Here is a 25651-nt window from a genome sequence, read left to right as displayed (position 1 = left end):
CATGAGTTCGGAATGTCAACGAGCTAGTTCCAGTTTTTTTATTTGAAACGGGAACCACGAGGATGGTGGACTCGTATTATTTCCACTTGACTTGGGCATAATTTCGTGGCGGATAAATAATGTAATTTTATACTCTGCATATTTTCATCGAAATTGATCACTTCACAAATCTGAATGACTAACAAATTTCGTTTTAGAATGCATGATCTGCCGGCATGGCTCATCAAATGTTTAAAATCTGAATGACTAACAAATTTCGTTTCTCAATGCATGATCTGCCCGTGTAGCTCATCAAATGTTTATTTGATTTAATAATTACATTAGTTACGAATTATGATATTATGCTATATATATGAACCCAACTAAATATTCCCATACTTCGGATTTCGGAGAAATCTAAATTAACACTGTAAATATCGATTTGATCCCTTTATGGTAAAAGATTGGCAAGTACAAAATTTCTCTATAATATTATTTAATTGATTTTACATTTACTTAAAACAACTAATATCTCTGGAAAAAAAAACTAATATCGATTCAATATTTGATAATTATCTTGAGATAGTTTTTTTAAGTGATCATGTATTTGTTGTGTCTTTGATTAGGGCTTTTAGAGTTTAGATTATAATTTATTGGTCATAGTTGATTTTATCTATAATCTGTGTAAAGAATTTATTCAATTTAAATCCTTACTAATAAATCAGAATCTATTTAATTTATAATTTATGTAAAAAAGTTCTTATTTGACTTGTAACTTATAAGTCCAAATCTAATAAATTAAAAAAAAATTAACTTGTTCAGATGACTTTTATTATTAAGTTGGTTTTATAAAATATATATAATCATTTTAAAAGATAATTTACGTATTTATTATGATATTAATAATATTATTTAATAAATTGTAAATATCAAAAAAATCCAAACAAACAAATAAAAAATTAATTTTCAGTTATAAATAGGTTCAAACTTAGAAACAGTAAATACTTACTTTAATATAAGCAAAATGATCCCATTTGATTATTATCCAATGTCCAATTAACACGAGCAAGTTACATACTTATTAAATACTTTTTATTTTATTAGCCTTTTGAATCCGCAATGTTAAGGTAAATATTTAAAGATTTCATTGCTCACATTGAATTTTCTTTAAACCGTTCCAAAAAAAAAAAAATCGGTCATTTTTATTATACTAAGCTCAAATTGAATTTCCTTACCAAAAAAAAAGAGGCTCAAATTGAATTTTCTTTAGACTACTCTCAAGTCTCAACTCTGATTGAATTTTGTGTAGACTACTCTCAAACTAAAAGAAGAAAGTTCATTTTTATTACATTAAGTTTCTCTAAAAAAGAAAACGTTCATCCCACTTTTGGATGTTATATTTTCATCATTATCATTTGCTTCGTTCCTTTAAAAAACTCAGGAGCATTAATAGGAGTTCATCCCACTTTTGGATGTTATATTTTCACTCATTATCACTTGCTTCATTCCTTTAAAAAACTCAGGAGCATCAATAGGAGAGAAAGTCAAATAATTTTACTTTCTTTTCACTTGCTTTCCTCCCTGCTTAAAACTGGGAGCAGGGTGTAAATTCCTAGCTCTTGATGTAAAAGGTGAAGAAATCTTATATTTCATATTTTAGTAGATTATTTTTGAGAAAAACAATTCTACAAAAAACAAAAAAAAAAATAAGAAAAACAGGAACAACATCTCGACTTTTAGTAGGAATCCTCATTTTCTGTTCAAGAGACGAGGGATTTCGGATTTGGAGAGTGTTATTTACTGTTTTGAAAATAAAATTCAGATTTAATAAGCAAATATGAAGTTCGACCTTTTTATTCAGATTTGTAGAGTTTCCTGCACAATTACTTCTCTAAAATTGATTATCTGAAGCTTAAATAAATTTTTAACTTGAAACAGAGACAAGAAGGTTAGACGCACGTGTTATAGTAACTTAAATAATACTACAGTAACTATAACAATAACAATGACTCCTGCCCTCACATCAGTTCCTCGATTAGATTATCTTATATTCTTATGTAACAAAAAGTTTCCCCCAGTTTAATAACTGTATCACTCTTTTTTTTTCCCACTTTACTTGGCGGGTGATAAAACAAGCAACAAGGATACAATCATAATTCATAGATATAAGAAAACTAAATCCAGTCTTCTTCAATTTCGTTTCTCACTTAGCCACTTCGGAGGTTCTACATAACAGAAAGTTCAGTTGATCTACAAATTGTTTTTGACCTTATTTGGGATGGATGACAGTCATAACACACTACTGACCACACAAACCTCAATTTCTTTTACAATTATCTCGGCTTGCCTATCTTTATTGCTCAAGGTAAATGCTAAATAGCCAAGAGGCACAAAATTTATTGCTAAACAGGCAATCAACTTTCAAGCAGCTGCTTCACCTTACCCAGACATTCACAATGTATGCAAACAAATACCAGATGGAGTAAAGAGAGCACAATTGACATGCAAGATGCAGAGCATGGGACTCCTGTTTTCCGTATTAACAAATTAGCATAATGCACAATCGACAGCAAACAATGAGTAGGAGAACATCCCTATAGTTAAAATATACAACCGCCTTCAAGTTGAGACATTATCACATCTAACACTCCATAAAATGCTTAGAAGTTGAATTTAGTGCATGATCATTTATGAGGTATTAGAGATCTAGCATTCAATTCTACAACCACCGATGAGTTGAGACATAATCACATCTAGCAGACTAGCACTCCGTAAAATGCTTAGAAGTTAAATAAATACCAACTTTAGTGCATGATCATTTGTGAGGTAGGAGACATACATTACTTGTTTTTACAACCAAAACAACTCGAAAGCAAATGTTTAATATGTCCTAGTAACATGTCAAGGTAGAGCTCCTATCTGGTAATGCAAGTCCAGTAGCACACTAGAGAACACTAGTTGCAGGCAATTTCCTAGTTAAATATTAAGTACAGCTTGCCTGCAAAACAAAATCTGCCCCAAACAGTACAGTGCCATCATATGCATCTAATTTCTGCATTATCCCTTCTCCAACACAAATATCTAAAGTACCCAAGCTGAAAGATATCAGTCTATAGTCATACTAAATCTTTGTTGATAGTGTCTAAATTAGTACATACAACAAAAATTCATCACATGTCAAGTTTTGAAGAAGTAAGATTTTCAAATCAAGCTACTTAAGAAGACTAGTATGCTCATAAAGTTACATCCCAGTGAAAAAGTTAAATATAAAGGGATAAATGATACAAGGTAAAAACTTCATGCTCGTCCCAACTATAAAAATTAAGATGGTGAAATGTGAAAAGTATCTTAAAATTGGGATAGTCATCCTTGTTTATAAAAGATGATCTGGAAAAGGTTTTATGTCACCAAAACTCTTGTACAAGTGCTGAACACCGTTGCCAATTCAACTTTCAGATTCTTAGTATTAATAATATCGAAGGGAGTGGATGCTAGAGTTCTTAGATAAGTTGAATATTCCTTTGTACAACTACTTCTCTAGAATTAACCGTATTAAGCTTACATTTCCACAAAACACATTTCTTGATCCTAAACACTCCAATTTAAAGTATTGAAGGCATCTAGTAATTGTCAGCTCAGAAAATGTGATGGTGATACACATGTTTACATACCTTCTGCAATGCACATGTCCTAAATGCTAATTTTCAAAATGTTTAGGAATATGTGCTCACAAGTCACAAGTCACAAGTCACAACACACCCTCAGACCCTGGGCTATGAGCAGGCTGCATTATGTATAGTTTGGTGTTTCTCTTCTCTTTATTTTCACAATACACAGTGACATTTTAATCCTGTCTCACATCCAAACTCATCTCATGTGGTATTTTCGACCAGTAATCCCGAATTGTGACATTCAGGCCTCCACTACCTAACCACAATCTCAAAATCAATCCTCCTAATCAAAGACAAACCCTATGCATTGGAAAGGTAAAATAAATATACTTACCAAAAACACACAATCGCAAACTCACATTTCCAACAATCATCCATATTATAATCAACGTACAAATAACAAACATAGAATCCTAATAACACAACTCATACTCATACATAGCAACATCATATCATTACGATTACGATTATGAAAACAAACAGAAAGCACCTGATAGATCAATAAAACGCCTAATTACTCTCCGTCACCGACGACTCATCCTGCTCAACTTTCACCTCCTCCGCCACGTGTCCTTCACTCGCCTTCTCACCACCGGTCCCACCAGATCTAGACTTAACAGTCTCAAGCATCCGCTTACTAATCTCCTTAGAGTACCCCTGGAGAATCTCGATCCCGTCGTCGTCGGACGCGGCGGAGCTAGATGCGGCGGCGAAGGCTTCTTCCTCGATGATCTTGGCGGTGGCGGCGGCCTCCGCCTCGGGGAGCGTGCCGTAGCGCTTGGAGAGGACGGAGGGGGAGGAGAGGGTTTCAATGAGGCGGGAGATGACGGCGTCGCGAGTGCGTTGAGAAGGGGGCCAGATGGAGAAGGAGATGCTTGGCTTCTCGGACTTCGAAATCTCGGCGTTTGGGGCTTGTTCTTGCGTGTCCGCCATTGTTGATTTGGGCTCTGATTTAGGGCTTCTTGTTTCTCTCTTTCTCTTGCTTGCTCTGTTAGTCTGTTTACAGGACACAATGAAATATCCGAGTATCTTATTTTAATATAAAAGTCCGTTTAAGGCGTATTCAGTGTTCGAATTTTTGAAACGTTACTTGTGTATTCGAATCTTTTCAAATGTATTTGTCAAAATTTAGTCATTTCTTTTTATATTTTATAAATTATTTAATTTTTATACTTAATTTTAAATATTTTATTACATAACAAAACTATTTTTATAACTGATTATAATTACTATTTATTTTATTCAGGAGAAGAAATTTAAAATAATATTTTTAAATAGATAATAATGTACTCGGAGTCAGAGGTGTCTATCAAAAAAGTCCAATGACCCTGTTGGGGAGAGTTGGCGCTCAGGAAAAATTGTTTAGTGAGGTGATTTTTGCTAAAATATTTATTTATTGAAATACTGATGTGTTACTTTTAGTTTTCGGTATTGTTCCGTGAGGACTTTAAAGGTTTGATTCAGGTGAGGAAGTGGAGTGGAGTAAGTTTTACTTTTACTCAACTGAATTAACTTCCTTGTTACAGTACTTTAGTAAAATTGAAAATGGTGAAACGTATGTAGCTCAGAAACATATTGCGAGTGGTGTAATGGTGTTAGAGCACTTGTGCGAATCATTCGTGAAAAGTACGGAAATCTATAGTACTGTAAGACATAAGTAGTTTAGAGTGCGTGAAAGGTGAAACAACAATTTGTTAAGATCCAGGGACTTTTAAGTCAGGAAATTTAGTGGGTGTTTGGCACGAGCTTATAAGCCCGGCTTCTGAATGATAAGTTAAAAGCACTTATTTGTACTGTTTGTGTAAGAAGACAAGAAGTATTTGAAAAAAGCTACGATTACTAGCTTTTGTCTCATTACTCCTACTTATTTTCCAAACACTTTTATCACTTATAAGTCTTAACTTGCTTCTAATTTCTACTCTTAACTTGCTTCTAACTTCTACTTCACTTTTTTACTTTAAGCAATAAGCACTTATTTTAAACTCATCCAAACGCCCCTTAGTCCTCAGTATGTGCACACAATAGATATTAAATTATCTCATTTTGATCTGATATTTTGATCTAATATATTTATCTAATTTAGATCAATTAAAATCAAACCAATATTTTAAGTTTTGTTAACAAGTTATTTGCATCCAATTTGGTTGGTTAGATGGAAGCTAACACTGTTGTTGTTGTGTCCTTGTTGCTTTATAATATGACGGTTTGGGCACGCAACATCAACTAGAGTCTAGAGCTTGGTCATATTCTAACACTACATGCTTGAGCTGGTAAGTTTGTCTTATCAGCATGCAATAGCCAATTTGATGTTAAACATTAATACAGCTTTACAAATGGAAATTGTCAACTGCATTAAGAATTGAGAAATTGTTGCCAACAGACCTCTATATCAAAGGCCATAACAGACCCTCAGGCTCAGCTGCAGCTTCATTACCATCTCTGCCACCCACATAGCGCGATATATCTCTACTAAAACCTCCGTCGTCTTGCAGTTGTCAACCTACTCTCTGAATACCCCCAACTTCTCCACAACATGGAGGTAATGGGCCGATAAGTTAGCTCATGCTACATTGTGAAATTGGTTCTTGGTTCAGTTTCGTTGGTATGTGGTCGGTGTTAGAATACAATATGATAAGCTCTGCTCCTAACACTAACACTCTCAGGTTTTGAGAGAATTGGCGATTTATTATGATATTAGGTAGAGATGGGCGCATGTGTTTCACTCTCGACCCATAAATGGGCCCAGTATTGTCACTTAACAGCAGGGACTATCTGATCGAACCAAGGTCCCTAAAATTGATAAGGATTTCATCCTTTTACCTACAGATTGGTACCAGACTGGATTTGTGTATAATTTTCACATATAGAGGTTCAAATCTTTGGTTTGTACTTCTGTTTGCATAGTATGTTTTCTTCTTTTTTCCTGTATATTTCTACCTCATTGTTCATTCTTTACTGAGCATAAAATATTTGATTCGATTAAATTTGTTACTCGTAAATCAAAAACCACGTAAGTTTAAGCTCAAAATGTAATTACAACAAGGTAAAAAGAATACTAGTAAACTTTAGAAGAATGGATTTTTTCAACCAGGCTGAGAAAATTTAGAAAAATAATAAGTTTTATAGTTTTGTCTTCTTACAGGTAATATAGATCTGCGGAAGTTGTACTTGTTTCTACTCCCTTTATTGTAAAGAGAGAAAGTGAATGCTTCTTTCTGCAACTCTTCACCAAAATTTGGAGAATCACAGGGGGTAGAATTGATCCGTGTGAAAAAGCAAAGTAAGCGAACAATGACCGATTTCGAGAGTTCAAATCTTGTCAAATACAAGATCATTGAGTGAGTGTCTAATTATCACAAAGTCTGTTTCTTTTAAGGTATGCATGACCTCGCTAACTCTGTGCTTCACCAAAACACAGAAAATTCAGTCACACAAACTTATCAAATTATCTCATTGCAATAAACTCTAAAAATCTCGACCTATTTACTCATAAGGAAACATTGGACTAATGGAGTAGTCAAGTTTTCTACCAAAATGAGTCACGAGAAAGAAAGTTGAAAGAGAAGAAGGGACATGCAGATCACACACAGCAATCTTGTGGAGCCACAAGAAGAAATTAGAGCCAAAAAGTATATATATTCTCTGTAAAGTTGGTGCAATTTACAAAATACAGTACTAATAAAAAGAGAAATCAAGTAAACAGACACAAAAGAAACTGAAATTAAGCTAATGGTGCAATTTTCGAGGAGATATCACTACACAGCATAATCAGCATTCACCTATCATGATTAAAGAAGCCATGAGAAAACAGTAGGAGCTTTTTTTCTACATATAATTTTTTCAACAAAGGTTAAATTTATCAAACACTTGAAGTTGATGAACATCACTAACATTTATTAATCTGATCTAAAATCAACGGTTGTGAAGAGGGTCTGAAGCGTTCGGCACGCTTCGTTTGCCAGCGAAGAACTGATCCAATGAATGCACTGCTGGTGCTTCACTCTGCTGCTGCTGCTGTTCTTGTTTTTGTTCTTGTTGTCTCCTCTGCTTCAGTTCTGTCACGGCCTTGGCAAGACCAGAACCCTCATTCTGAGACACAGATCTCATGGAACTCTCATTTTGAGACAAGGGCAACTGTTTTTCCTCAGCAGAGACCAGTAAAACCAGGAAGATCAGCTTATGAAACCAACCCAAGTGCATGTTCACCGCAGAGATGTTGAGAAACAGAGAAAAAGAAGAGACTTGCTTTCAAGAAAGCAAATGAGAAAAGAAGAGATGGTAAATTCAAGAAAAGGGTTGCTACTTGCTACATTATACATATCATGAAACAAGGGACCTTTTTTGGCCAACTTTTTAGGGTTTTTTATAACCACCTTTTGATTCAATCTCTGTTACTTTCAGTCCCTAAAATAAGGTCACTCCTGTCCAACTTATAGGGTTAAGATGTATGAAAGTTTTGGCCTTTTATGTTTTATCCTTTTGTGGGTTGTGCTTGTGTGGTTTGGAAGCTAGTCAATTTTGCTTTTTGTAGTATCTGCTTCCATTACTGTTTCTGATGAATGCCCTTCAAAATCTGCTACCATTTACACCTATATGTGTAATAATCCAATGGTAGGCTTGCAGCTGATAATTGTTCATTTTTCAGATGGACCATGTAAATTTTACACCAGAGTGGATAATACTTTGTGTATCCCTGATGATTATCAGCGTCTCTTTTTGACCACCTCAACTTGGTATCATGTTTTCAAAAACAGGAAACAAACTTCTGAGTTGCGTATCATTGTTCTGTTTCACAAATGTGGTGATGCAGGAAATTTCATATGTCTGTTTTAGCAACGCTTATGGCATAAGTGAAAAAGTAATACTCCCACCGTCTCGATTGTTTGCTTTTGAAATTGAGGAAGGCTTCACATGCATTTTAAACAAAATATAAAATATAATTTCATGTATTACTTTAACTAGCTTCTTAACCCGTGCTTGCCCGGGTTGCTTTAAATTATTTTTTTGATATATTGTAATATTTTTTATTATTTTTTTTAAGAAATTGAGATTATTTATATTACAAAAATAATTTAAATTTTATATGTACTTGTATTTTAAGTCATATTATCTTGATATCTAAATGTACATATATCCTCATTATGATGATATTTATTAAAATATAAATATAAAAAAATATACACTATTTAAAATTTTATTATATAATTAAATTATCATTCACCTAAAATTATTGAAAATTTGATAAAAACAAACAAGATTCTTGTCGAATCACAGTCTTTGTCGTATAGTTAAAAAATCATATATATAATTCTATTAAATCATATATTATTTTATTAAATCACAATAATTAAATATTCTAAAAATCGGCCGATTAAACGAATAATCGATAACCAGACGAATTTTTAATACGATTTGGTAAAATCGATTAAATCGATGATTAATTGATCAAAACTGGATTAATCAGTCAAAAATAGGTAGAATATTAAAATTTACAAAATTTGTGGAGAAAATTTAAAATTTTAAAAATGATTAGATATATGTCATTATAATATTACTCAAAAAAAATAATTAAAATAATTTCAAATAATGATAATGTTATAATTAATGTATATTAATACTTAGACATTAATGTATAATAAATACATCGCTTAGACATTGATGTATAATAAATACGTTAGTATTAAAAGTCAATAATAACTTTTATATATATTAAAATATGTGTAATGAGCAAAGGGTATATTAGTCATGTTGAATTAATTTACTCAAAATTGTTGTATTAGATATATAATAGATTTCTTTTTTCTTTTAAATATGATGTTCTTGTATCTGAATGGTATTACATTTCGTTAATGATAGTGAATGTCAAATATATTGTGATAGGTGCCAATATTTTTCCCGTCTAACTATCTCTTACCGTGACAATTTATGTGTGACAAATTTTAACAATCTCTCCTATTACACATCTAACTTCTAATATGTGATCTTTCTTCCCTTGAGTCCATATTACAAGTCAATTTGAACTATTGACTTTGGCCCAAAAAGATTCTCTTTCTGGTCCTTACATCCATCCTGGGTTGGCCCATGTGCCTATCTTATCTGTAAGGATGGTCATAACGCTCATAATCTAGAGCTCTCGTACCATTTGTTAAACTAGTTAAGTGAGTCATAATTTTATAAAATATAATATTATTTCTTCCGGACTTAGTTGCACAATTTTATAGACATTTCCAAAAAAGTTCAATTTTTTAAAATTAGCTAACTGCATCTTATTCTACTTATCTTTCCTCCCCACCACAACTCATATACAACTCCGTGTACATTTAATGACGATCCTAATAAAAATGAACAATTATTTGAAAACTAAGGTTACAGAAGAAAACATGTAGATTGTTATAGCATACATGATTAATATAATTTATTTGTTTGAAGATGTTCTCAGTTATTCTTTATACTTTTATATATTTCGTTATAAAATAAATTTTCAAGAATTGATATCAGTTGAAAAGTTCCAAATTATATTTTGCATCAGAACTGACACATTTTGGTAGGGTTTCGTCTCATTATTATCATATCAAACAACAGGACCATATGCAATGAGAAGTTTCTACTTCACTGACTCCTCGGCTACTAAAACAAACTATTCATGTACTATACCATCACCCTCGCCAATTTCCTTGAGAAATGTCACTTTTAGAGTGCCTTGGAGCTGTCCTGTTGTTGTCGCCGCATGCAGGAGGTCCACCGAACAACCAAGAACATTTTCTCTATCAATTATAAGGTGAAGCACGGTCTATTCATCGACAGTAGGTAAAAGCAAACGCGAACATGATAGTCGTAGGCCCGTTTCCAATCCAACATCTTCATAAATTGGATAAGTCATTTTTGATTTTCAATCCAGCTCCTTCTCAATTTGTATAACAGCAGGATTATTCTTTGGAAACTATCGGATTTGTCCACAAGAACACTACGAAATTTGTGTTATGCATCGGTATCTTCATGAATAACTATTATCAACACATCTACTCCTAATTCATGATCAAATTGAACAGCTAAATATCAAACAACAACATAGAGAATATTTTGAACAGATTTTTCATCACATACACTTAAAAGCAAAATCCAAAAGAGGATCAGTTTATCTCTCAGTATCTAATTTATTACATATTAGATATTACATAAATAAATTGAATACACCCTATATCCGGCGCATCAGAAATTCATAGCTCATTGGTGAAGCCGCCTTTGTCTTTGCCAATAACTTCGCAAACATGTGGTCTATCTAATGTGAATATAGGCATGACACATACTTGGAAGTAGACCCTTAAAGTTTCGATGAGATCCAAAACTTTGTGATACCAAAACTTTGTGATACTTATTTGTTTGAAACCCAATTTCATACAGGAATATCCCAAGATATGTCTTATTGTGAAACTGAGGATAGGCAGATATAATTGAGCACAATGACAGATCCAGCTCCGAAAGTAAGGTAGTTCGTATATAATATTTTTTATAACAATGATTAATTGGAATGAACACTGGAAAAATAATAATATGCATATTATATAATTTTTTACCGTTGCATAACATAAATAAATTATGTGCACTTTGAGTAGAATGATGGATATCAAAATGATAACACAGATATAAAATTTTTTATAACGATGATTGATTGGAATGAACACTGAAAAAATAATAATATGCATATTATATAATTTTTTACCGTTGCATAAAATAAATAAGTCACGTGCATTTTGAGTAGAATGGTGGATATCAAAATGATAACACAGGAAAAAAAATTAATATTCATGTTATGTGATTGAGACGCAGTGTAAAAAAGTTGTTTATCCACATTCCACACCGATTCAGTATGATGTGAATGCTTGATGTACTGGTTAGAATTCCATCAATTGCTTCCTTCGTGGTGGTTACCAGATGGCTTTTAAGATGCTCCACATTGAATTGAGGATCGCACCGTTGATTAATTGTGCAGCCATATCTGAACCAGGAGTGTTACAAGTTTTGTTTTGGAAGTTTAGGCTTTGCACATCATTGTTGTGAAAATGGCAAGCTGTGAATATTCAAATTTGGCACAGGTGATTCACTTTGATATTTTCTGCCTAAACAAAATCTGAGTAGGCAAACAGGCTTATGATTAGAATTAATACCGCAAACCAAGTCTTGTTTTGAAAGTTTAGACTTTGCACATCATTGTTGTAAAAATGGCAAGCATGAATGCTGTGAATATTCAAATTTGGCACAGGTGATTCACTTTGATACTTTCTGCCTAAACAAAATCAGAGTACGCAAACATTAGAATCAATACCGAAAAGTCCTAATTTAGTGAACCATATCATTATCATATAAACTATTATACTTGTACATATATCTTGTTTAGGATTTTTAAAATTAACCATTATTCATCGAACATAATTACATCTCAACAAAATTAAATATTTTAATTTTGAAGACCGAAACAATTTATTTCGAAATAGCTCTATAAAATTTTTATCAAATAAAAATGAGAAGCTGACAGAGCTTTTGTGCAAATTTTAGAACACAAAATAAATAATTATATAAACAAAAAAATAAGCTAAAAACAATTCTATTATTATTCAATTACTATTTTATTACTAGTATTTTACATGTGCTATGCACCAAATTTAAATAAAAATAATTTTGTTAATATATAAACTCAAGTATAGATTATGTATTATAATTAAATAAATGATTGATATTTAATTATGTACATATTAATTATATGATTTATATGAAGAGATTATAAAGTTGAGGTGGAAGTTGGAACCATTTAAACATCGCCTAATTTCCGTTTAAATCCCCCAAATTATTATTATCTATTATCTATTATCTACTAGCCTTTAACCCGTGCGAAGCACGGGCGAATATATAATTCATAATTTATTATTTATAAGTTAAATTTTAAAATTATCTTAGTATTTTAGTATAATTGGAACATTTATTTATAAGTATTTTTAGTATTAATATATATTATTAATAGTAGTTTCATTTTTTTCAACTAATTATATTTAAGAGGATAATGATAAAATTTTGTCTTGTAATAGATGAGGAGTGTTTTTAGTATCTGAAGTTGTTTAAAAAAATAAGAGCAATAGACCTATATGACTTCTACTTGTATAAAGAAGTACAAAAAGAACATGACCAAACCAAAAATTTGTACGACTAAAAATTATACCATGTTGGCTTATTATAGTATAGTATAGATTATATATCTAATAGAGGAACTTTGAGTAATTTAATTCGAAAGGACTTATATACCCTTGCTCACTATGCATATATACACTTTATACAAAGTTTATTATTGACTTTTAATATTAACCTATTTATTATACATTAATATCCATTCATTAATATACATTAATTACTTTACATTAAGAATTCAATACATATTTTGTATTATATTTATAATTATGATTTAATAAATAAATAAAAATTCGGTATTGTGAAAAACGGGAATCAGAAAATCAGCGATGTATCGGAATGATTAGTGGGAACATTATTCAGAATTAGTTTAATATTATATATGTAAAGATGATATATATCATAATTTTTAAAATTTTAAATTTCTCCCACACATTTTGTAAATTTTAATATTCTTTTGATTTTCGACTAATTAATCCAATTTTAGACCAATAAATCATCAATTCAACCGAATTTTGTCAAATCAGACTAAAAATCCGTCTGATTATCGACTAATCGGTTAATCGGCCGATTTTTAGAATATTTAATTATTATGATTTAATAAAATTATATATATATATATATGAATAATTTTAAATATAATATATATAATTATATGACAAAAACTCTGATTCGGCAAGAATCTCATTTCGTAAATCAAATTTTCAATAATTTTAGGTAAGTGATAATTTAATTATATAAAAATCTTAAATAGTGTATATTTCTAATGTTTATATTTTAATAAATATCATAGTAGTGAGGATATGTGCACCTATAGACACTAACATAATACGACTTAATATAAACATAGATATATAATTTAAATTACTTTTATAATAACATCAATTTAAAAAAGATGACAAAAGGATATAAAATATATTAAAAAAATTATTTAAAGCAACCCGTGCTTTGCACGGGTTTAAAAAGCTAGTCATATAATAATAATAATTAACAAATAAAATAGGATATGTAAAATAAGAATCATATATTGATTTTATGATAATGTAAATGATTCTTGATTAGTATTGTGTTTGACGGGCACGGGAAGCGGCCCAAACTAATTTTTATCTAAATAATAATAAACTTTTTATTAGTATTATGTTTCACGGGAAAGTGGATAAAATAATTTTTTATCTATGTTAAAATATATTTTTTTTATTAAAACGAGCCCACGGTTCAAAATAATTTTATCCAATCATAATCTTTAATTTTATCATTATTAGAATAATTTTTATGTTTATTTAAACTAACAATCATAGATAAAATACAATTTATATTTAAGATTTGTAAGGTAATACGTCCAATTTTTATTTTCGATTTAGTCTTATAATTTTTCTTAAAATTCGAATAGAAAATAAAGCATTCTAAAGATAATAATCATTAAAAAAACTAATAGCAAAAAAACTAGAACCATAAAAGAATAATCATTTTTAACTAATAATAGGAATCATAAAATAAAAATAATTAATAAAATAAAATAGGATATATAAAATAGGACTCATATATTGATTTTATGATAATGTAAATGATTTTTGATTAATATTGTGTTTGACGGGAACAGGAGGTGACCCAAATTAATTTTTATCTAAATAACAATAATTTTTCTATCAGTATTATGTTTGATGGGAAAGTGGCTAAAATAATTTTTTTATCTATATTGTAATATTTTTTTTGTTAAAATGGGACCACAGTTCATAATAATTTTTATCCAATTATAATCTTCAATTTTATCATAGTTAGAATAATTTTTATTGATATTGTGTTTGACAATAAGGAGACTCAAACTAATATTTAAATTATGATGTTTTGTTATCAGGTTTGTGTTTGACAAAAGAGCGGCTCAAACTAATTTTGATCTAAATTATACTGTAATATTTAATTTTATCATAAAAATAATAATTATGGATTAATATTGTCTTTGACGTGATGTCGGTTCGAACTAATTTTATTATTAGTATTGTGTTTGACAGGATGACTACTTAAACAAATTTTTATACTAATTATAATATTATTTTTTATTAGTGATATGTTTAACCGGAAGATAACTCAAAATAATTTTTATGCTACTATAATATTATTTTTTATACAAAATTTATAACGCCGCCGCGGAGCGCGGCTTTATTCACTAGTTACTAGTTATTAATAATAAACAATAAACAATTAGATTTTTAAATCTCTAATTAACACAAAGCCGTTATAATCCTTAGCCACCCTCCCCGAGGGCAAAAGCGTCACATCAAAACTACAAGACTCTGATAAAATAAACAATAAACAATAATTAACACACAGCTCGGAACCTAATTGGCGAGCCAGCTAGCCGGCGATTCGGAACGCCAGAAATGGTGTCGTTAACCTCCACCGAATTGAACTATCTCGTCTTCCGATATCTTCACGAATCTGGTATCGCTCACATCCTTTAATTCTATACTCACATCTTTTGTGTCTCTCTATTGTCTATTATATTCGTTCTCGCTTTATTCTCCTGTTGATTTTTTCACCTCGAATTACCTGTTTATTACCTCGAATTTGTGATAGATTATGCGCGTATAGGCTTATGCGCGCTTTGTTTGTTTCGATTTGTGAGTTTTTTAGGTTTGTGTTTTCGAGTTTTCGTTGTGATTGAAGTTATGATTATTGTTAATTGAAGTTTAATTTGTTGATTGTTGTCTTTGCGAATTGTTGGTGATATGTACGGTGTTGTTAATTAACTGAATTTGACTTGCTACTTGTAGGGAATGTGTTCAGTCTTGCTCGATAATTAGGTTTTAAATAAATCGGTTCAGAGCCTACTTTTATGGTTAGAATAACTGGGAATTTGGCATATGTATAATATATAAGCTTGTCGATATCTGTAATCTGACAAGTTCAGGTAAATTTTATTAAGAAAGGCTCATTTGTATTGATAAAGTGAGCACTGAGTAGAGTTGTTTATTGTAGTCTTGTAGATAAAATTATGCATGAAAAATATAGTTGGTGAAGGAAATTAATATACATCTTAACTTCCATTCTACATATTCAAATTAGTTTATTTATATGTATAAAAAACAGAATTACAAAAGGAACATGCCACTTATATCTTGGGGCTGTGTGCTCACCTCCCGCTTATGCCCTTATGTTGTTATGGGTCTGATGGTACTGTAGACTATGCCTGAACCAAAACAAATTCTCTGTTACCACATGAAAACAAAAAATTGATAATGGTCATTGAAATCTGACATTCTCTCAATTTAATGTACCAAATGCCTGAATCGGATACAAACTTACATGTTAGCAGATGTATAGCTCAAATTCCTGTATGACAAGAAGCACCATAGTTTACTACTGAAATTACAATGAATAGGAGGTGTGCATCTGTACTTTGACTATTAGTTCATTTACTCTCATTTCCTTCTAAATTTTACCCCAAAATTAATTTCATGGAATACCATTTACTAAATCTTTTTGTTTAATGCCATGGGATTATAATAATTAGTGAGAGGATGGATGAAATAATCCCCCAAAAAATTATCAAATTTTTTCTTATGGGTTCTGTTAAATAGATCAATATCTGAAAAAATGATGATGAATTATAGTATAGATACTTAAGGAAATATAGGGCCAATTAGGATCATACTTAATTTACTTGTTAGTTATAATTGAAGGACCTTTTCTGTTAAAAGTAATTACTCCCTCTTTCCCTTGTCCTATTCTTTTTATATTATTTTGATAATATTTGTTTGGATAGTAAATTTGATAATACTTAACATATATTGAGTTGAAAATCGAAGAGAATATACTAGGAGTTGCAACTTACATGTTGTTAGGATGATATCAATATTTTTCATGCCTATCTACAAGTATTCAATTTATAAGTTCAAACTAAATGGACAAATTACTTTTGACTTTAAGTTACAGTCCCATAATCCTTCCAAATAGACACATCCCTAATGTGTTTTGGATAACAAGGAGCATTTACAGGTGCATTTTCTTATACATGACTGCAAACCTTAATTTGGTTAACAATAGTCCACACTGGGCACCAATAAAATTTACATCGTTGAGGACAACCATCTGGCTTTCAAGTAAAGCAACACATTCTTATGCATTTAAACTATAGCAGTGCTATATTCCCGAAGCTTTACACCTGGATCAGTCTGTTGTAAACTGAGGCTTATATCCACTTAAATCAGAAAATTTCATGGTGGGTTCTTAACATGTGAATAGTGACAAATATTGGAAGAATTTACAATCTATGTATTTAGTCAAAGACTAGCTCCTCTTTCTAACTTTTTACCTGGTTGGTTTATATTCACAGGCTTTACACATTCAGCATTCACTTTGGGATATGAGGCAGGAATCAATAAAAGTACCATAGATGGCAATATGGTTCCACCAGGAGCTCTCGTTACATTTGTCCAAAAAGGGATACAGTATCTCGAGCTGGAAGCGAACGTTACTTGTGTAAGCAAATTATTTCTCTGTTTTTTTGCATTTCGATTGAGACATTTCCATGGAACTTTAACCAACTAAATTACATTTTTTCAGAATGATGCAGACATAGATGAAGAATTTTCATTCATACAACCTCTGGATCTCATAACAAAGGATGTCTATGAATTACAGAAGATTATAAAGGAGAAGAAAGAAAGTCTCCAAAAAAAAAGACGCAGGGAAAAAGAGAAAGGTAACGATGTTTCTCAAAGTGAACTTGACAGAGAGCATGCTCGAGAAAGGGAGAAAGAACATGAGCGAGAGCATGCTAGAGAACGAGAACATGCTCGAGAAAGAGAAAAAGAACGTGAAAGAGAGAAGGAACGTGAGAGAGAGAAGGAGCGTGAAAGAGAACATGCTCGAGAAAGGGAGAAGGAACATGATCGAGAAAGGGAGAAAGAAAAACAACACAGGGAGAAAGAAAGAGAGCGGGAGAGAGAGAGAATAGAGAAAGAAAAAGAGAGGGAAAGAGATAAGGGCAAAGACAAAGAAAAGCCACATACTGATCTTGCTGGTGCAAGGCATGATGGAGACAAAATAAAGATTGAACACAAGGAAAACAATGCTGGTGAGTCTAGCAGCCTTTTCTCTACAAGCTTTTGCTCTTAATTACATTCCACAAGTAACAATTGTTTTGGTCGAGTAATTCGTTTAAGTCTTAGGCTTGTAATGTTGAGACTATATTGCTCTTTGGCTTTCTTTTTCTTTATTGACGTTTACTGTTTTTATGATTCTCAACATGACCAGAGCCGATGGACATAGAGGCAGTTGAAATTTCATCAAACTCTACAGCTAAGCCTTGCATTATTCCCAACTCTGATGTGACAGTTCTAGAAGGGCACACTTCTGAGGTTCGCTTGTTTTTGATTTTCTGAATGCTAGATGTGTACAACTTTTTTTAAACTTGCTCATCAAACTCAATAGCTATGCTTTGCACTATTCTTAACTCTGATGTGGCAGTTTTAGGAGTGAAGGAGAAGGACACACTTCTGAGGTTCCCTTGTTTTTGCTTTGCTGAATGCTAGATTCATACAACTGTTCTTTTTGTTAGTAGCTGGAGTGATAATAATTGAAGGATACATACTAAGAATATTACCACTTAATATGGTCTACTTCAAAATTTGTAATTAATATATATACGATATATGTAGGCAGTGCTCCATAACCAAATCATTAGTTTAAGCCAACAACTATTCCCTGTCTTAATATGAATGTGTGGATACTGCAGGACATTCAGATCCAGACAAATCCCAAGAAACATGCATTTTTTTTAATATTACTCAGCAGTATGCACAGTTTTTCATTGTTGGCAGTGCGGTTATAGTTGTGTCCTTAGTTTTAGAAGCATTTTAAGTTGGCTGAAAGTGACAACAGCTGACTATATCTAGGGATTGTGTCCGGTATCCATGGATCTGTCTATGTGTGTGTGTGTGTGTGTGTGTGTGTGTGTGTGTGAGGGACAGTCCCTCAAGAATTTTAATGTTCATACGGAGTTCTGTGAGGGACATTTTTTCTGGAAATAAATATTTTGAGTTAAATACTTTAATATATTTTTGTCATCATGGTTTTTAGAAGTGGGAACAAAGCAAGAATCATCCTAACAAGTATCTGTTGAATTTGTGGTTTTTATCATGACAGGTTTTCGTATGTGCTTGGAGTCCATTAGGTTCGCTTCTCGCATCAGGGTGGGTCTATTACTTGTCATGAAATCCTTATATTATTCTTCATTAGATTATATCTCGTTAAGTGTAACCAATACCAAAAAATCATTAAACTCACAACTTTTGACTATATGGTAGATACTGCTAAGTGGTAAATTGATGAATTTTTTTAAATATTTTAATATAAGGCTCTGATTGTGAGCTACTTCAGAAAAGATAGCCACTTGACTCCGTAAAATTGATTAATAATTTTAATAATATTATAATTTATTTATTGTTCATGGTGAATGGTTTTTAGTGATGCATTGTTACAGTTAGCTTAGTTGGTTAGTGTTGAGCTGACAGCACAAACAATATCACATATTGCCTTGAAGGTTAGTTAAATGGATAGGTGATGTTATGTTTCATGTTCATGACTGATTCCTTAAATTGTCTAATATTATTGTCGCACACTATTAGCGATTGATAAACTTTGTTTATATCATCCTATATTAATTTTTTTTTACAGATTGTAGCTTTTGATATAAACTTCTGAAAATAGCTGGCGGAGATGTTATGTACTTATGTGGCCATACATTTAAGGTTCATTGTTAACTGGCTGACTTTTTGGTGGTGATAGATGGTTTTGTATTATTAATCTGAGTCGCTTCATTCTTTTCCTTCCCTGTATGTGTGAAATATCATGCTATTAGTAGTTCAGGACTTTGCGGTATAAATTTGAGGTTCACATCTCATTTCCAGTGCACTTCATGCCTTCATGGTATTTAAATAGAACATAATATTATGGACAATATTTCTATTTATAATATTGATATTTTTATCCTTTTTAAACAAACAATAGTATAGAATAGAAAAATAAAAATTCGATAGATAAGCAAATATGTAAATTAGGTAACTGCCCACCTTCACATTATAGGGGATCCCTCCTTGCATATATGAATGAAATTATTTTTTTATATTACTGAATCTTATGTTTTATCATATCCATCGTTACCGTATCATAGTGCTGGGGACTCCACAGCCCGTATTTGGACAATTGGCGAAGGACCTTGTAGCGCCAATATGCAAGGCATTCTCCCAAATTGTGCAGTGTTAACTCATTTTAAGGGTAAAACACCAAGCAAGGATGTGACAACGTTGGATTGGAATGTAAGTATTTACTGTATAGTTTTAGAATATTTTGTAAGGTCCTGTTGTACCTATGCATAAAGTATTACTTAGTATCTGGATTTGACATCCATGTAGATATTTTTGCACATATGTAATCATCTTTTTTTTTTCTTGTTCTTGTGGAAATCAATGCCTTTTTAGGGTGAGGGTACATTACTTGCTACAGGTTCTTATGATGGCCAGGCAAGAATATGGAGTAGAGATGGTATGATATTTTTTCAAATGATTTTAATTATTATGTTTTTTTAACACTGAAAGTTTATAACTACCAAATATTCTTTTTGGCGATAAGTTTACTGATTAATGAACAGTTCTTTAACAAAAAAGTTGAGAAATTATTTTTGGGAAGATAAAATAATTTTTCACACTCAATAATGTGGATTAAATCTTACCTGAAATTTTTTTAAATTGTATTTATTTATCAGAAAAGAGCACCAGAAATTATTTGGCATATATTTCTGAAGTCCAGATGAAATTAGTAGCCCCCAAGTAATATAGTTATACATTGATATGCCACTTCTTTTTAGCTTAGCTGTTATTTTTGTTTGAAGCAAAAATGCTGTTAAAGGTTTAATTGTCCTTTGTGCATGATGTCTTCTGCTTCTGCAATGTTCAATTTATTAATTTCTACAACAATGCTACTTCTGCTTTATTATATAATGATAATTAGCTACTAGGTTAAACAGTTAGTTAATTTTTCTTGTATATATGGTAGTGATAGATGTGCTAATATATCGTGCATTGCAAAAGTAGAAGACATCATTTGTGCTAATATATTACAATTAGTAGTAGTATTTTTGTACTTCTGATGCAAACGTATGAAGTCTGTTTTTTATGTTCTGTTAACTAGTTATTTCTTTATCAGGGGAGTTGGTGAATACTTTGAATAAACATAAAGGCCCAATTTTCTCTTTGAAGTGGAACAAGAAGGGTGATTATCTTCTAACGGGAAGTGTCGACAAAACTGCAATTGTGTGGGACATCAAGACAGGGGAATGGAAGCAGCAGTTTGAGTTTCATTCTGGTGCACTACTTATATAAACTGATCTTAATTTATGTTAAAAGAATACTGTTTCTTACTTAAAAAAATTGGTCTGCTTACTTCTATAGTGTGTATCTGACTATCTGTTGCAAATTACTAAGACCCCTATATTTCAGCTCCTACTCTTGATGTTGATTGGAGGGATAACGTGTCATTCGCAACTTGCTCAACTGACACCATGATCCATATTTGTAAAGTTGGCGAGAACAGACCAATCAATACTTTGTCAGGTCACGTGGTAGGTTCTTTTATCTTGATCCTCTATGGCTCCATTCATACTATTTTAAGCAAATGTTTTCTATGAGTAAACTGCATACTTTTTAATACATACTTAGGTGTGAGTAATTCATTAACCTCGTAGAATCAACATCTGCATCAGGGAAGGAATTGACATTATAAGTACCTGGATTTGTGAAATTTAGCTATTGATAGCTTGGTATGGTATAGTTGAGTTTGTCAGTAACAGTTGTATTGGCCCTTATCTGTCGCCAGATGTACACACACTAGTAAAACTAAAGAACCTGTGATCAGATAACACCCTTAAAAATAAGATCATGTTTCAGAATAATCGTAAGTTGCACTGGGTTCTATATTTTGTCTTAATCAGCTGACTTTGTCACTCTAAGTACGTGTCTGTTTCTTTCTGCTCTTCATCGTATGGTCTGTTTTATTCCAACAATTCTGAAACTGATGAACCTTATGTTTAGTTTTTCCAACATGAAAGATAGTCCCGGTGGCGTGTACTTTTGTGTTTCGTTTACTACAAACCCAAATACGAAGACGACAGGGAAGTGCACAAAATTTTCGTCTAAATGACACTGAAGTACACGAAAATAGACGAAATGAAAATAAACTAAAATATTATTTATATATCATCATTTTAACTACAGATAACTTAGTAATTCACATGTATTAATTTTATTTATAAAATTCTACAAATAACATCAAATTGTATATAAATTATGTTATTATAATATAGAGTATTAATATATATTAAATTTTTTTATTAATTTTGTCGCGGACTTTCTTGTCATGTCATGTACCAAAGGGTGATTCCAAACATGGTACTATATATCACCTTGTACTTCTGTGTGTGTACTCAAAAATAAAAATCTATATACAAATACTAAATTTTGTGTCATTTTTCCATATTGAGTACAAAATTGCCGGGTCTAATGCAAGATAACTTGTTTAAAAGAAGGGTACCATTAGGAATCTCCTAATGGTACCCTTCTTTTAAACATTAGGAGCCAACTTTTTATCAGAATAATGTGTCCTTTTTAAAAGAAGGGTACCATTAGGAATCTCCTAATGGTACCCTTCTTCTAATGGAAAAGCCAATTCTACAATGGTACCATTAGGAATTTCCCTTAAAAGAATTACAGAAACTTTAAGTGTTTTTATATTTTAAGATTTTGTAGTAGAAATATGTGGGACCATACTTCTGTAGGAACAGTTGTCTTATATTTTGCTGCCTAGGGTGAAGTGAATGCCGTCAAGTGGGATCCTACTGGTCAGTTGCTGGCTTCATGCTCGGATGATTCAACTGCGAAGGTGATATTTTCGTCACGACAAGCATTTTCATGCAGAAATTACATCATATATTAATCCCATCTCATTATTGTCTCGTGCATACAACAATTACCATTATAATTTCTGCATAAGGTTACCTTTAGTGGGCAGTCAAGTGGAATAGGGTTTAAAGTTTGTACTCATATGAAACATGTTGCAGATCTGGAGCATGAAACAGGATACGTGCCTACATGATTTGAAGGAACATACCAAGGTATTGTCACAAATTTATGCACCTCCCTCATACTATATTAAATCGTAATACTTCCTTCTCCCGAATTTGATTATCCATGTTTATTATGTGTTTGAAGGTTTTCAATTATTGAAATCAGTTAAATTTATATTGTTTGATTTTTGTCAATTCAATCATTATCCATTAATACTCTGATTTTGCGTAAATTCTACTAAAGCAAGTATCATATTGTAAAAACTGGTTACATATTACTTATTTTTATTGCTAGTCAGGTGGCAATACTTGGTCAATTTTCTTCTTAAGAAAGGGTGTGGTATAACGCCATGTTAATTGTTTAACCACATCTTGTTTTATTGGTCACATCAAAGAACTTAGCAAAAAAAGATTATCTAACCATATGCAGCACTCACGCATTTCCATCAAAGAACTTTTATAATGATGAGTTGGATCAACTTTTAAAAGTAAGATCACATAATCTATTTGAGAATTGCAAAAAGCTTAGAAAATAATCCCTGCACTTGTGATCTTGTAGGAGATATACACCATCAAATGGAGTCCGACGGGGCCTGGTACAAACAATCCGAATCAGCAGCTGCTGTTGGCAAGGTAAGGTGGTGCACAAATATGAATTTGTTCTGACAAGAGTCTTTACCTAGTGGTGCGAGTCAGATTTGATTTTAACTTGACCCATCGTGCCTAAGATGATTAGTTATGCTTGTTTCTTGAAGCTCAATATTTAAACCTTCTATAACATCCTGCTTACAGGGGTATTCGTTGTCTACTTGAATTATAAAGTTTATGGTTTCCCTATATTTGTGTATAGATGCGGCCATATAATTAAGAAAAACTTGCCTTGATGTTGCTCAGCGGGCCTGATTACTAATGTGCAATAATTGAGTGTTATGTTTGTCATGCATTGCCTGTTCAATATAGTTATGCTGATTTTTTACGCCTGAGCAGATCTGTTTTCTCGCCATTTTGCGTGTGTGTCTTTTGATTGATGTCAAATATACAAACAAGTCTGATATTTATTTTACTTTGTATACTTCCCATGGATAGTGCTTCTTTTGACTCAACAATAAAGCTATGGGATGTGGAATCAGGGGGCCTTCTCTACAGCTTGAATGGCCACAGGTAAACGTTTTATAATGTACATATAACGACAGAAGCTTTTATCTATTGTTTTATATTAATGACTAGAACTCTGGGTATAGTCTGATTATATATTGCTAGAAATGTAATCTTCTACTTTGACCTGTGTGACTAAAAGATACTATAAAAGATACAAATATTCATCAGATTTTACTGTTTCTAAAATCTAAGTTGGTTTTCTTGTTACAGGGATCCCGTATATACTGTTGCATTTAGTCCCAACGGTGAGTATTTAGCCAGCGGCTCCTTGGATAAGTGCATACATGTCTGGTCCGTAAAGGAGGCAAGGATAGTAAAGACGTATGCTGGAAATGGGGGTATCTTTGAAGTATGCTGGAACAAAGAAGGCGACAAGATTGCAGCTTCTTTTGCAGACAATGTAGTTTGTGTGATGGACTTTCGGATGTAAAACCATACTTTGATTGTATTAGCCTCTCTGTAGAAAGGGTAAGATAATACCACACTTATTTAGGTTAAAAGTTTTTGTCCGATACATCTAGTCAGATGGGTAACTGAATTGTTTATATTAATGCACATCTTAGTTTTGACATTAAAGATCATGCCATTCATGACTGTTAGTTTTTGTTTTTTGTAGAAAAATTGTGCTAAATTTCTTATAATGTTGATTACAAGGCTTTTGAAAATCCCAACTTGTACAATGTGTTGCATTACAATAGAAATTCGTTTAAGAAATTTTATGGACTAGTACTTGGTTATATATAGGCTCGATTTGTCTTGTCTCGCCGAAAAACTCGTCAAAAATCGGATCGGCTTGTTAAGATAGACGAAGAGTTCACGGGATAATCACACCTTGGACTCGAACTCGAAATCTGTATCGCTTCGGGATGCCTGGCGCAGCTCGAAACGGTTCATCACGACGACCCATCACGGCCACATTGTCTCGGCTCGACTTGCCGAGACCGGGACGTCTGCGAGACATTAACATTTTATGCATCTCCTTCCAACTGATGTGATCATACTAATGAAAACATGTTTGCAACTGACGTAGTTAACTATATATACTTGCAACTTCCTTCTAAATATATTATAGAAAACAATAATAAGCTAGTCTCCTCGTACTTTCCCTGTCTTCTCAAGTGTTCTCTCGATTTAACTGATTAACCTCAAAAAATATGATCGGCCTATTCGATTTTTGAAGTCCGATTAATCTTTATAAATTTGTTTTAATCGAAGTATATATAATAATTTATTAAAGTTAAAATACTATATTTCTTTAATCATGAACAATTAAAGAACTTGTGATACAGTAAATATATATTTGTTAATAATTACTAATATAATAATAATTAAATAATATTTTAATATTAAAATACATGCGATTTTTACTCCGATCAATCCTTCCGACTAATACATTATTTTAAGAAAAATATACTAACTCCCTAACTGGCCGAGTTATATACGAGTTGATATATCAAACTCACCTCGCAAGCCTTAAACGGCCATTCACAAGTCTACTCAAGATCAATTCGTCTAGCCTCCGACTTACCTCATCTCATCACATCTA

The 25651-nt window shown here is 31.9% G+C and overlaps 2 protein-coding genes across 2 annotated transcripts; one reads left to right on the top strand and one right to left on the bottom strand.

Annotated features, from left to right (window-relative positions):
- Window positions 1-3980: 3980 nt before the first annotated feature.
- Window positions 3981-4672, bottom strand: LOC108217673 (MFP1 attachment factor 1). The gene has a single exon (XM_017390548.2). The coding sequence runs from the start codon at window positions 4581-4583 to the stop codon at window positions 4161-4163; it is 423 nt and encodes a 140-aa protein (XP_017246037.1). The 5' UTR covers window positions 4584-4672; the 3' UTR covers window positions 3981-4160.
- A 10442-nt stretch (window positions 4673-15114) lies between these two features.
- LOC108218733 (WD40 repeat-containing protein HOS15) lies at window positions 15115-24681 on the top strand. The gene is made up of 14 exons (XM_017391817.2): window positions 15115-15266; window positions 17161-17306; window positions 17391-17904; window positions 18084-18187; window positions 18975-19021; window positions 20002-20146; window positions 20309-20372; window positions 21033-21191; window positions 21326-21447; window positions 22689-22763; window positions 22942-22995; window positions 23507-23580; window positions 24034-24108; window positions 24316-24681. Exons 1-14 carry the CDS (start codon window positions 15206-15208, stop codon window positions 24533-24535), a joined length of 1860 nt encoding a protein of 619 aa, XP_017247306.1. The 5' UTR covers window positions 15115-15205; the 3' UTR covers window positions 24536-24681.
- Window positions 24682-25651: the final 970 nt, after the last annotated feature.

The sequence above is a fragment of the Daucus carota genome, chromosome 4 (genome assembly GCF_001625215.2).
Source record: "Daucus carota subsp. sativus chromosome 4, DH1 v3.0, whole genome shotgun sequence".
In the NCBI taxonomy this organism is placed as follows: domain Eukaryota; kingdom Viridiplantae; phylum Streptophyta; class Magnoliopsida; order Apiales; family Apiaceae; genus Daucus; species Daucus carota.
The sequence above is the reverse complement of the archived record's forward strand: the minus strand, read 5'-3'. Positions and strand labels throughout refer to the sequence as shown.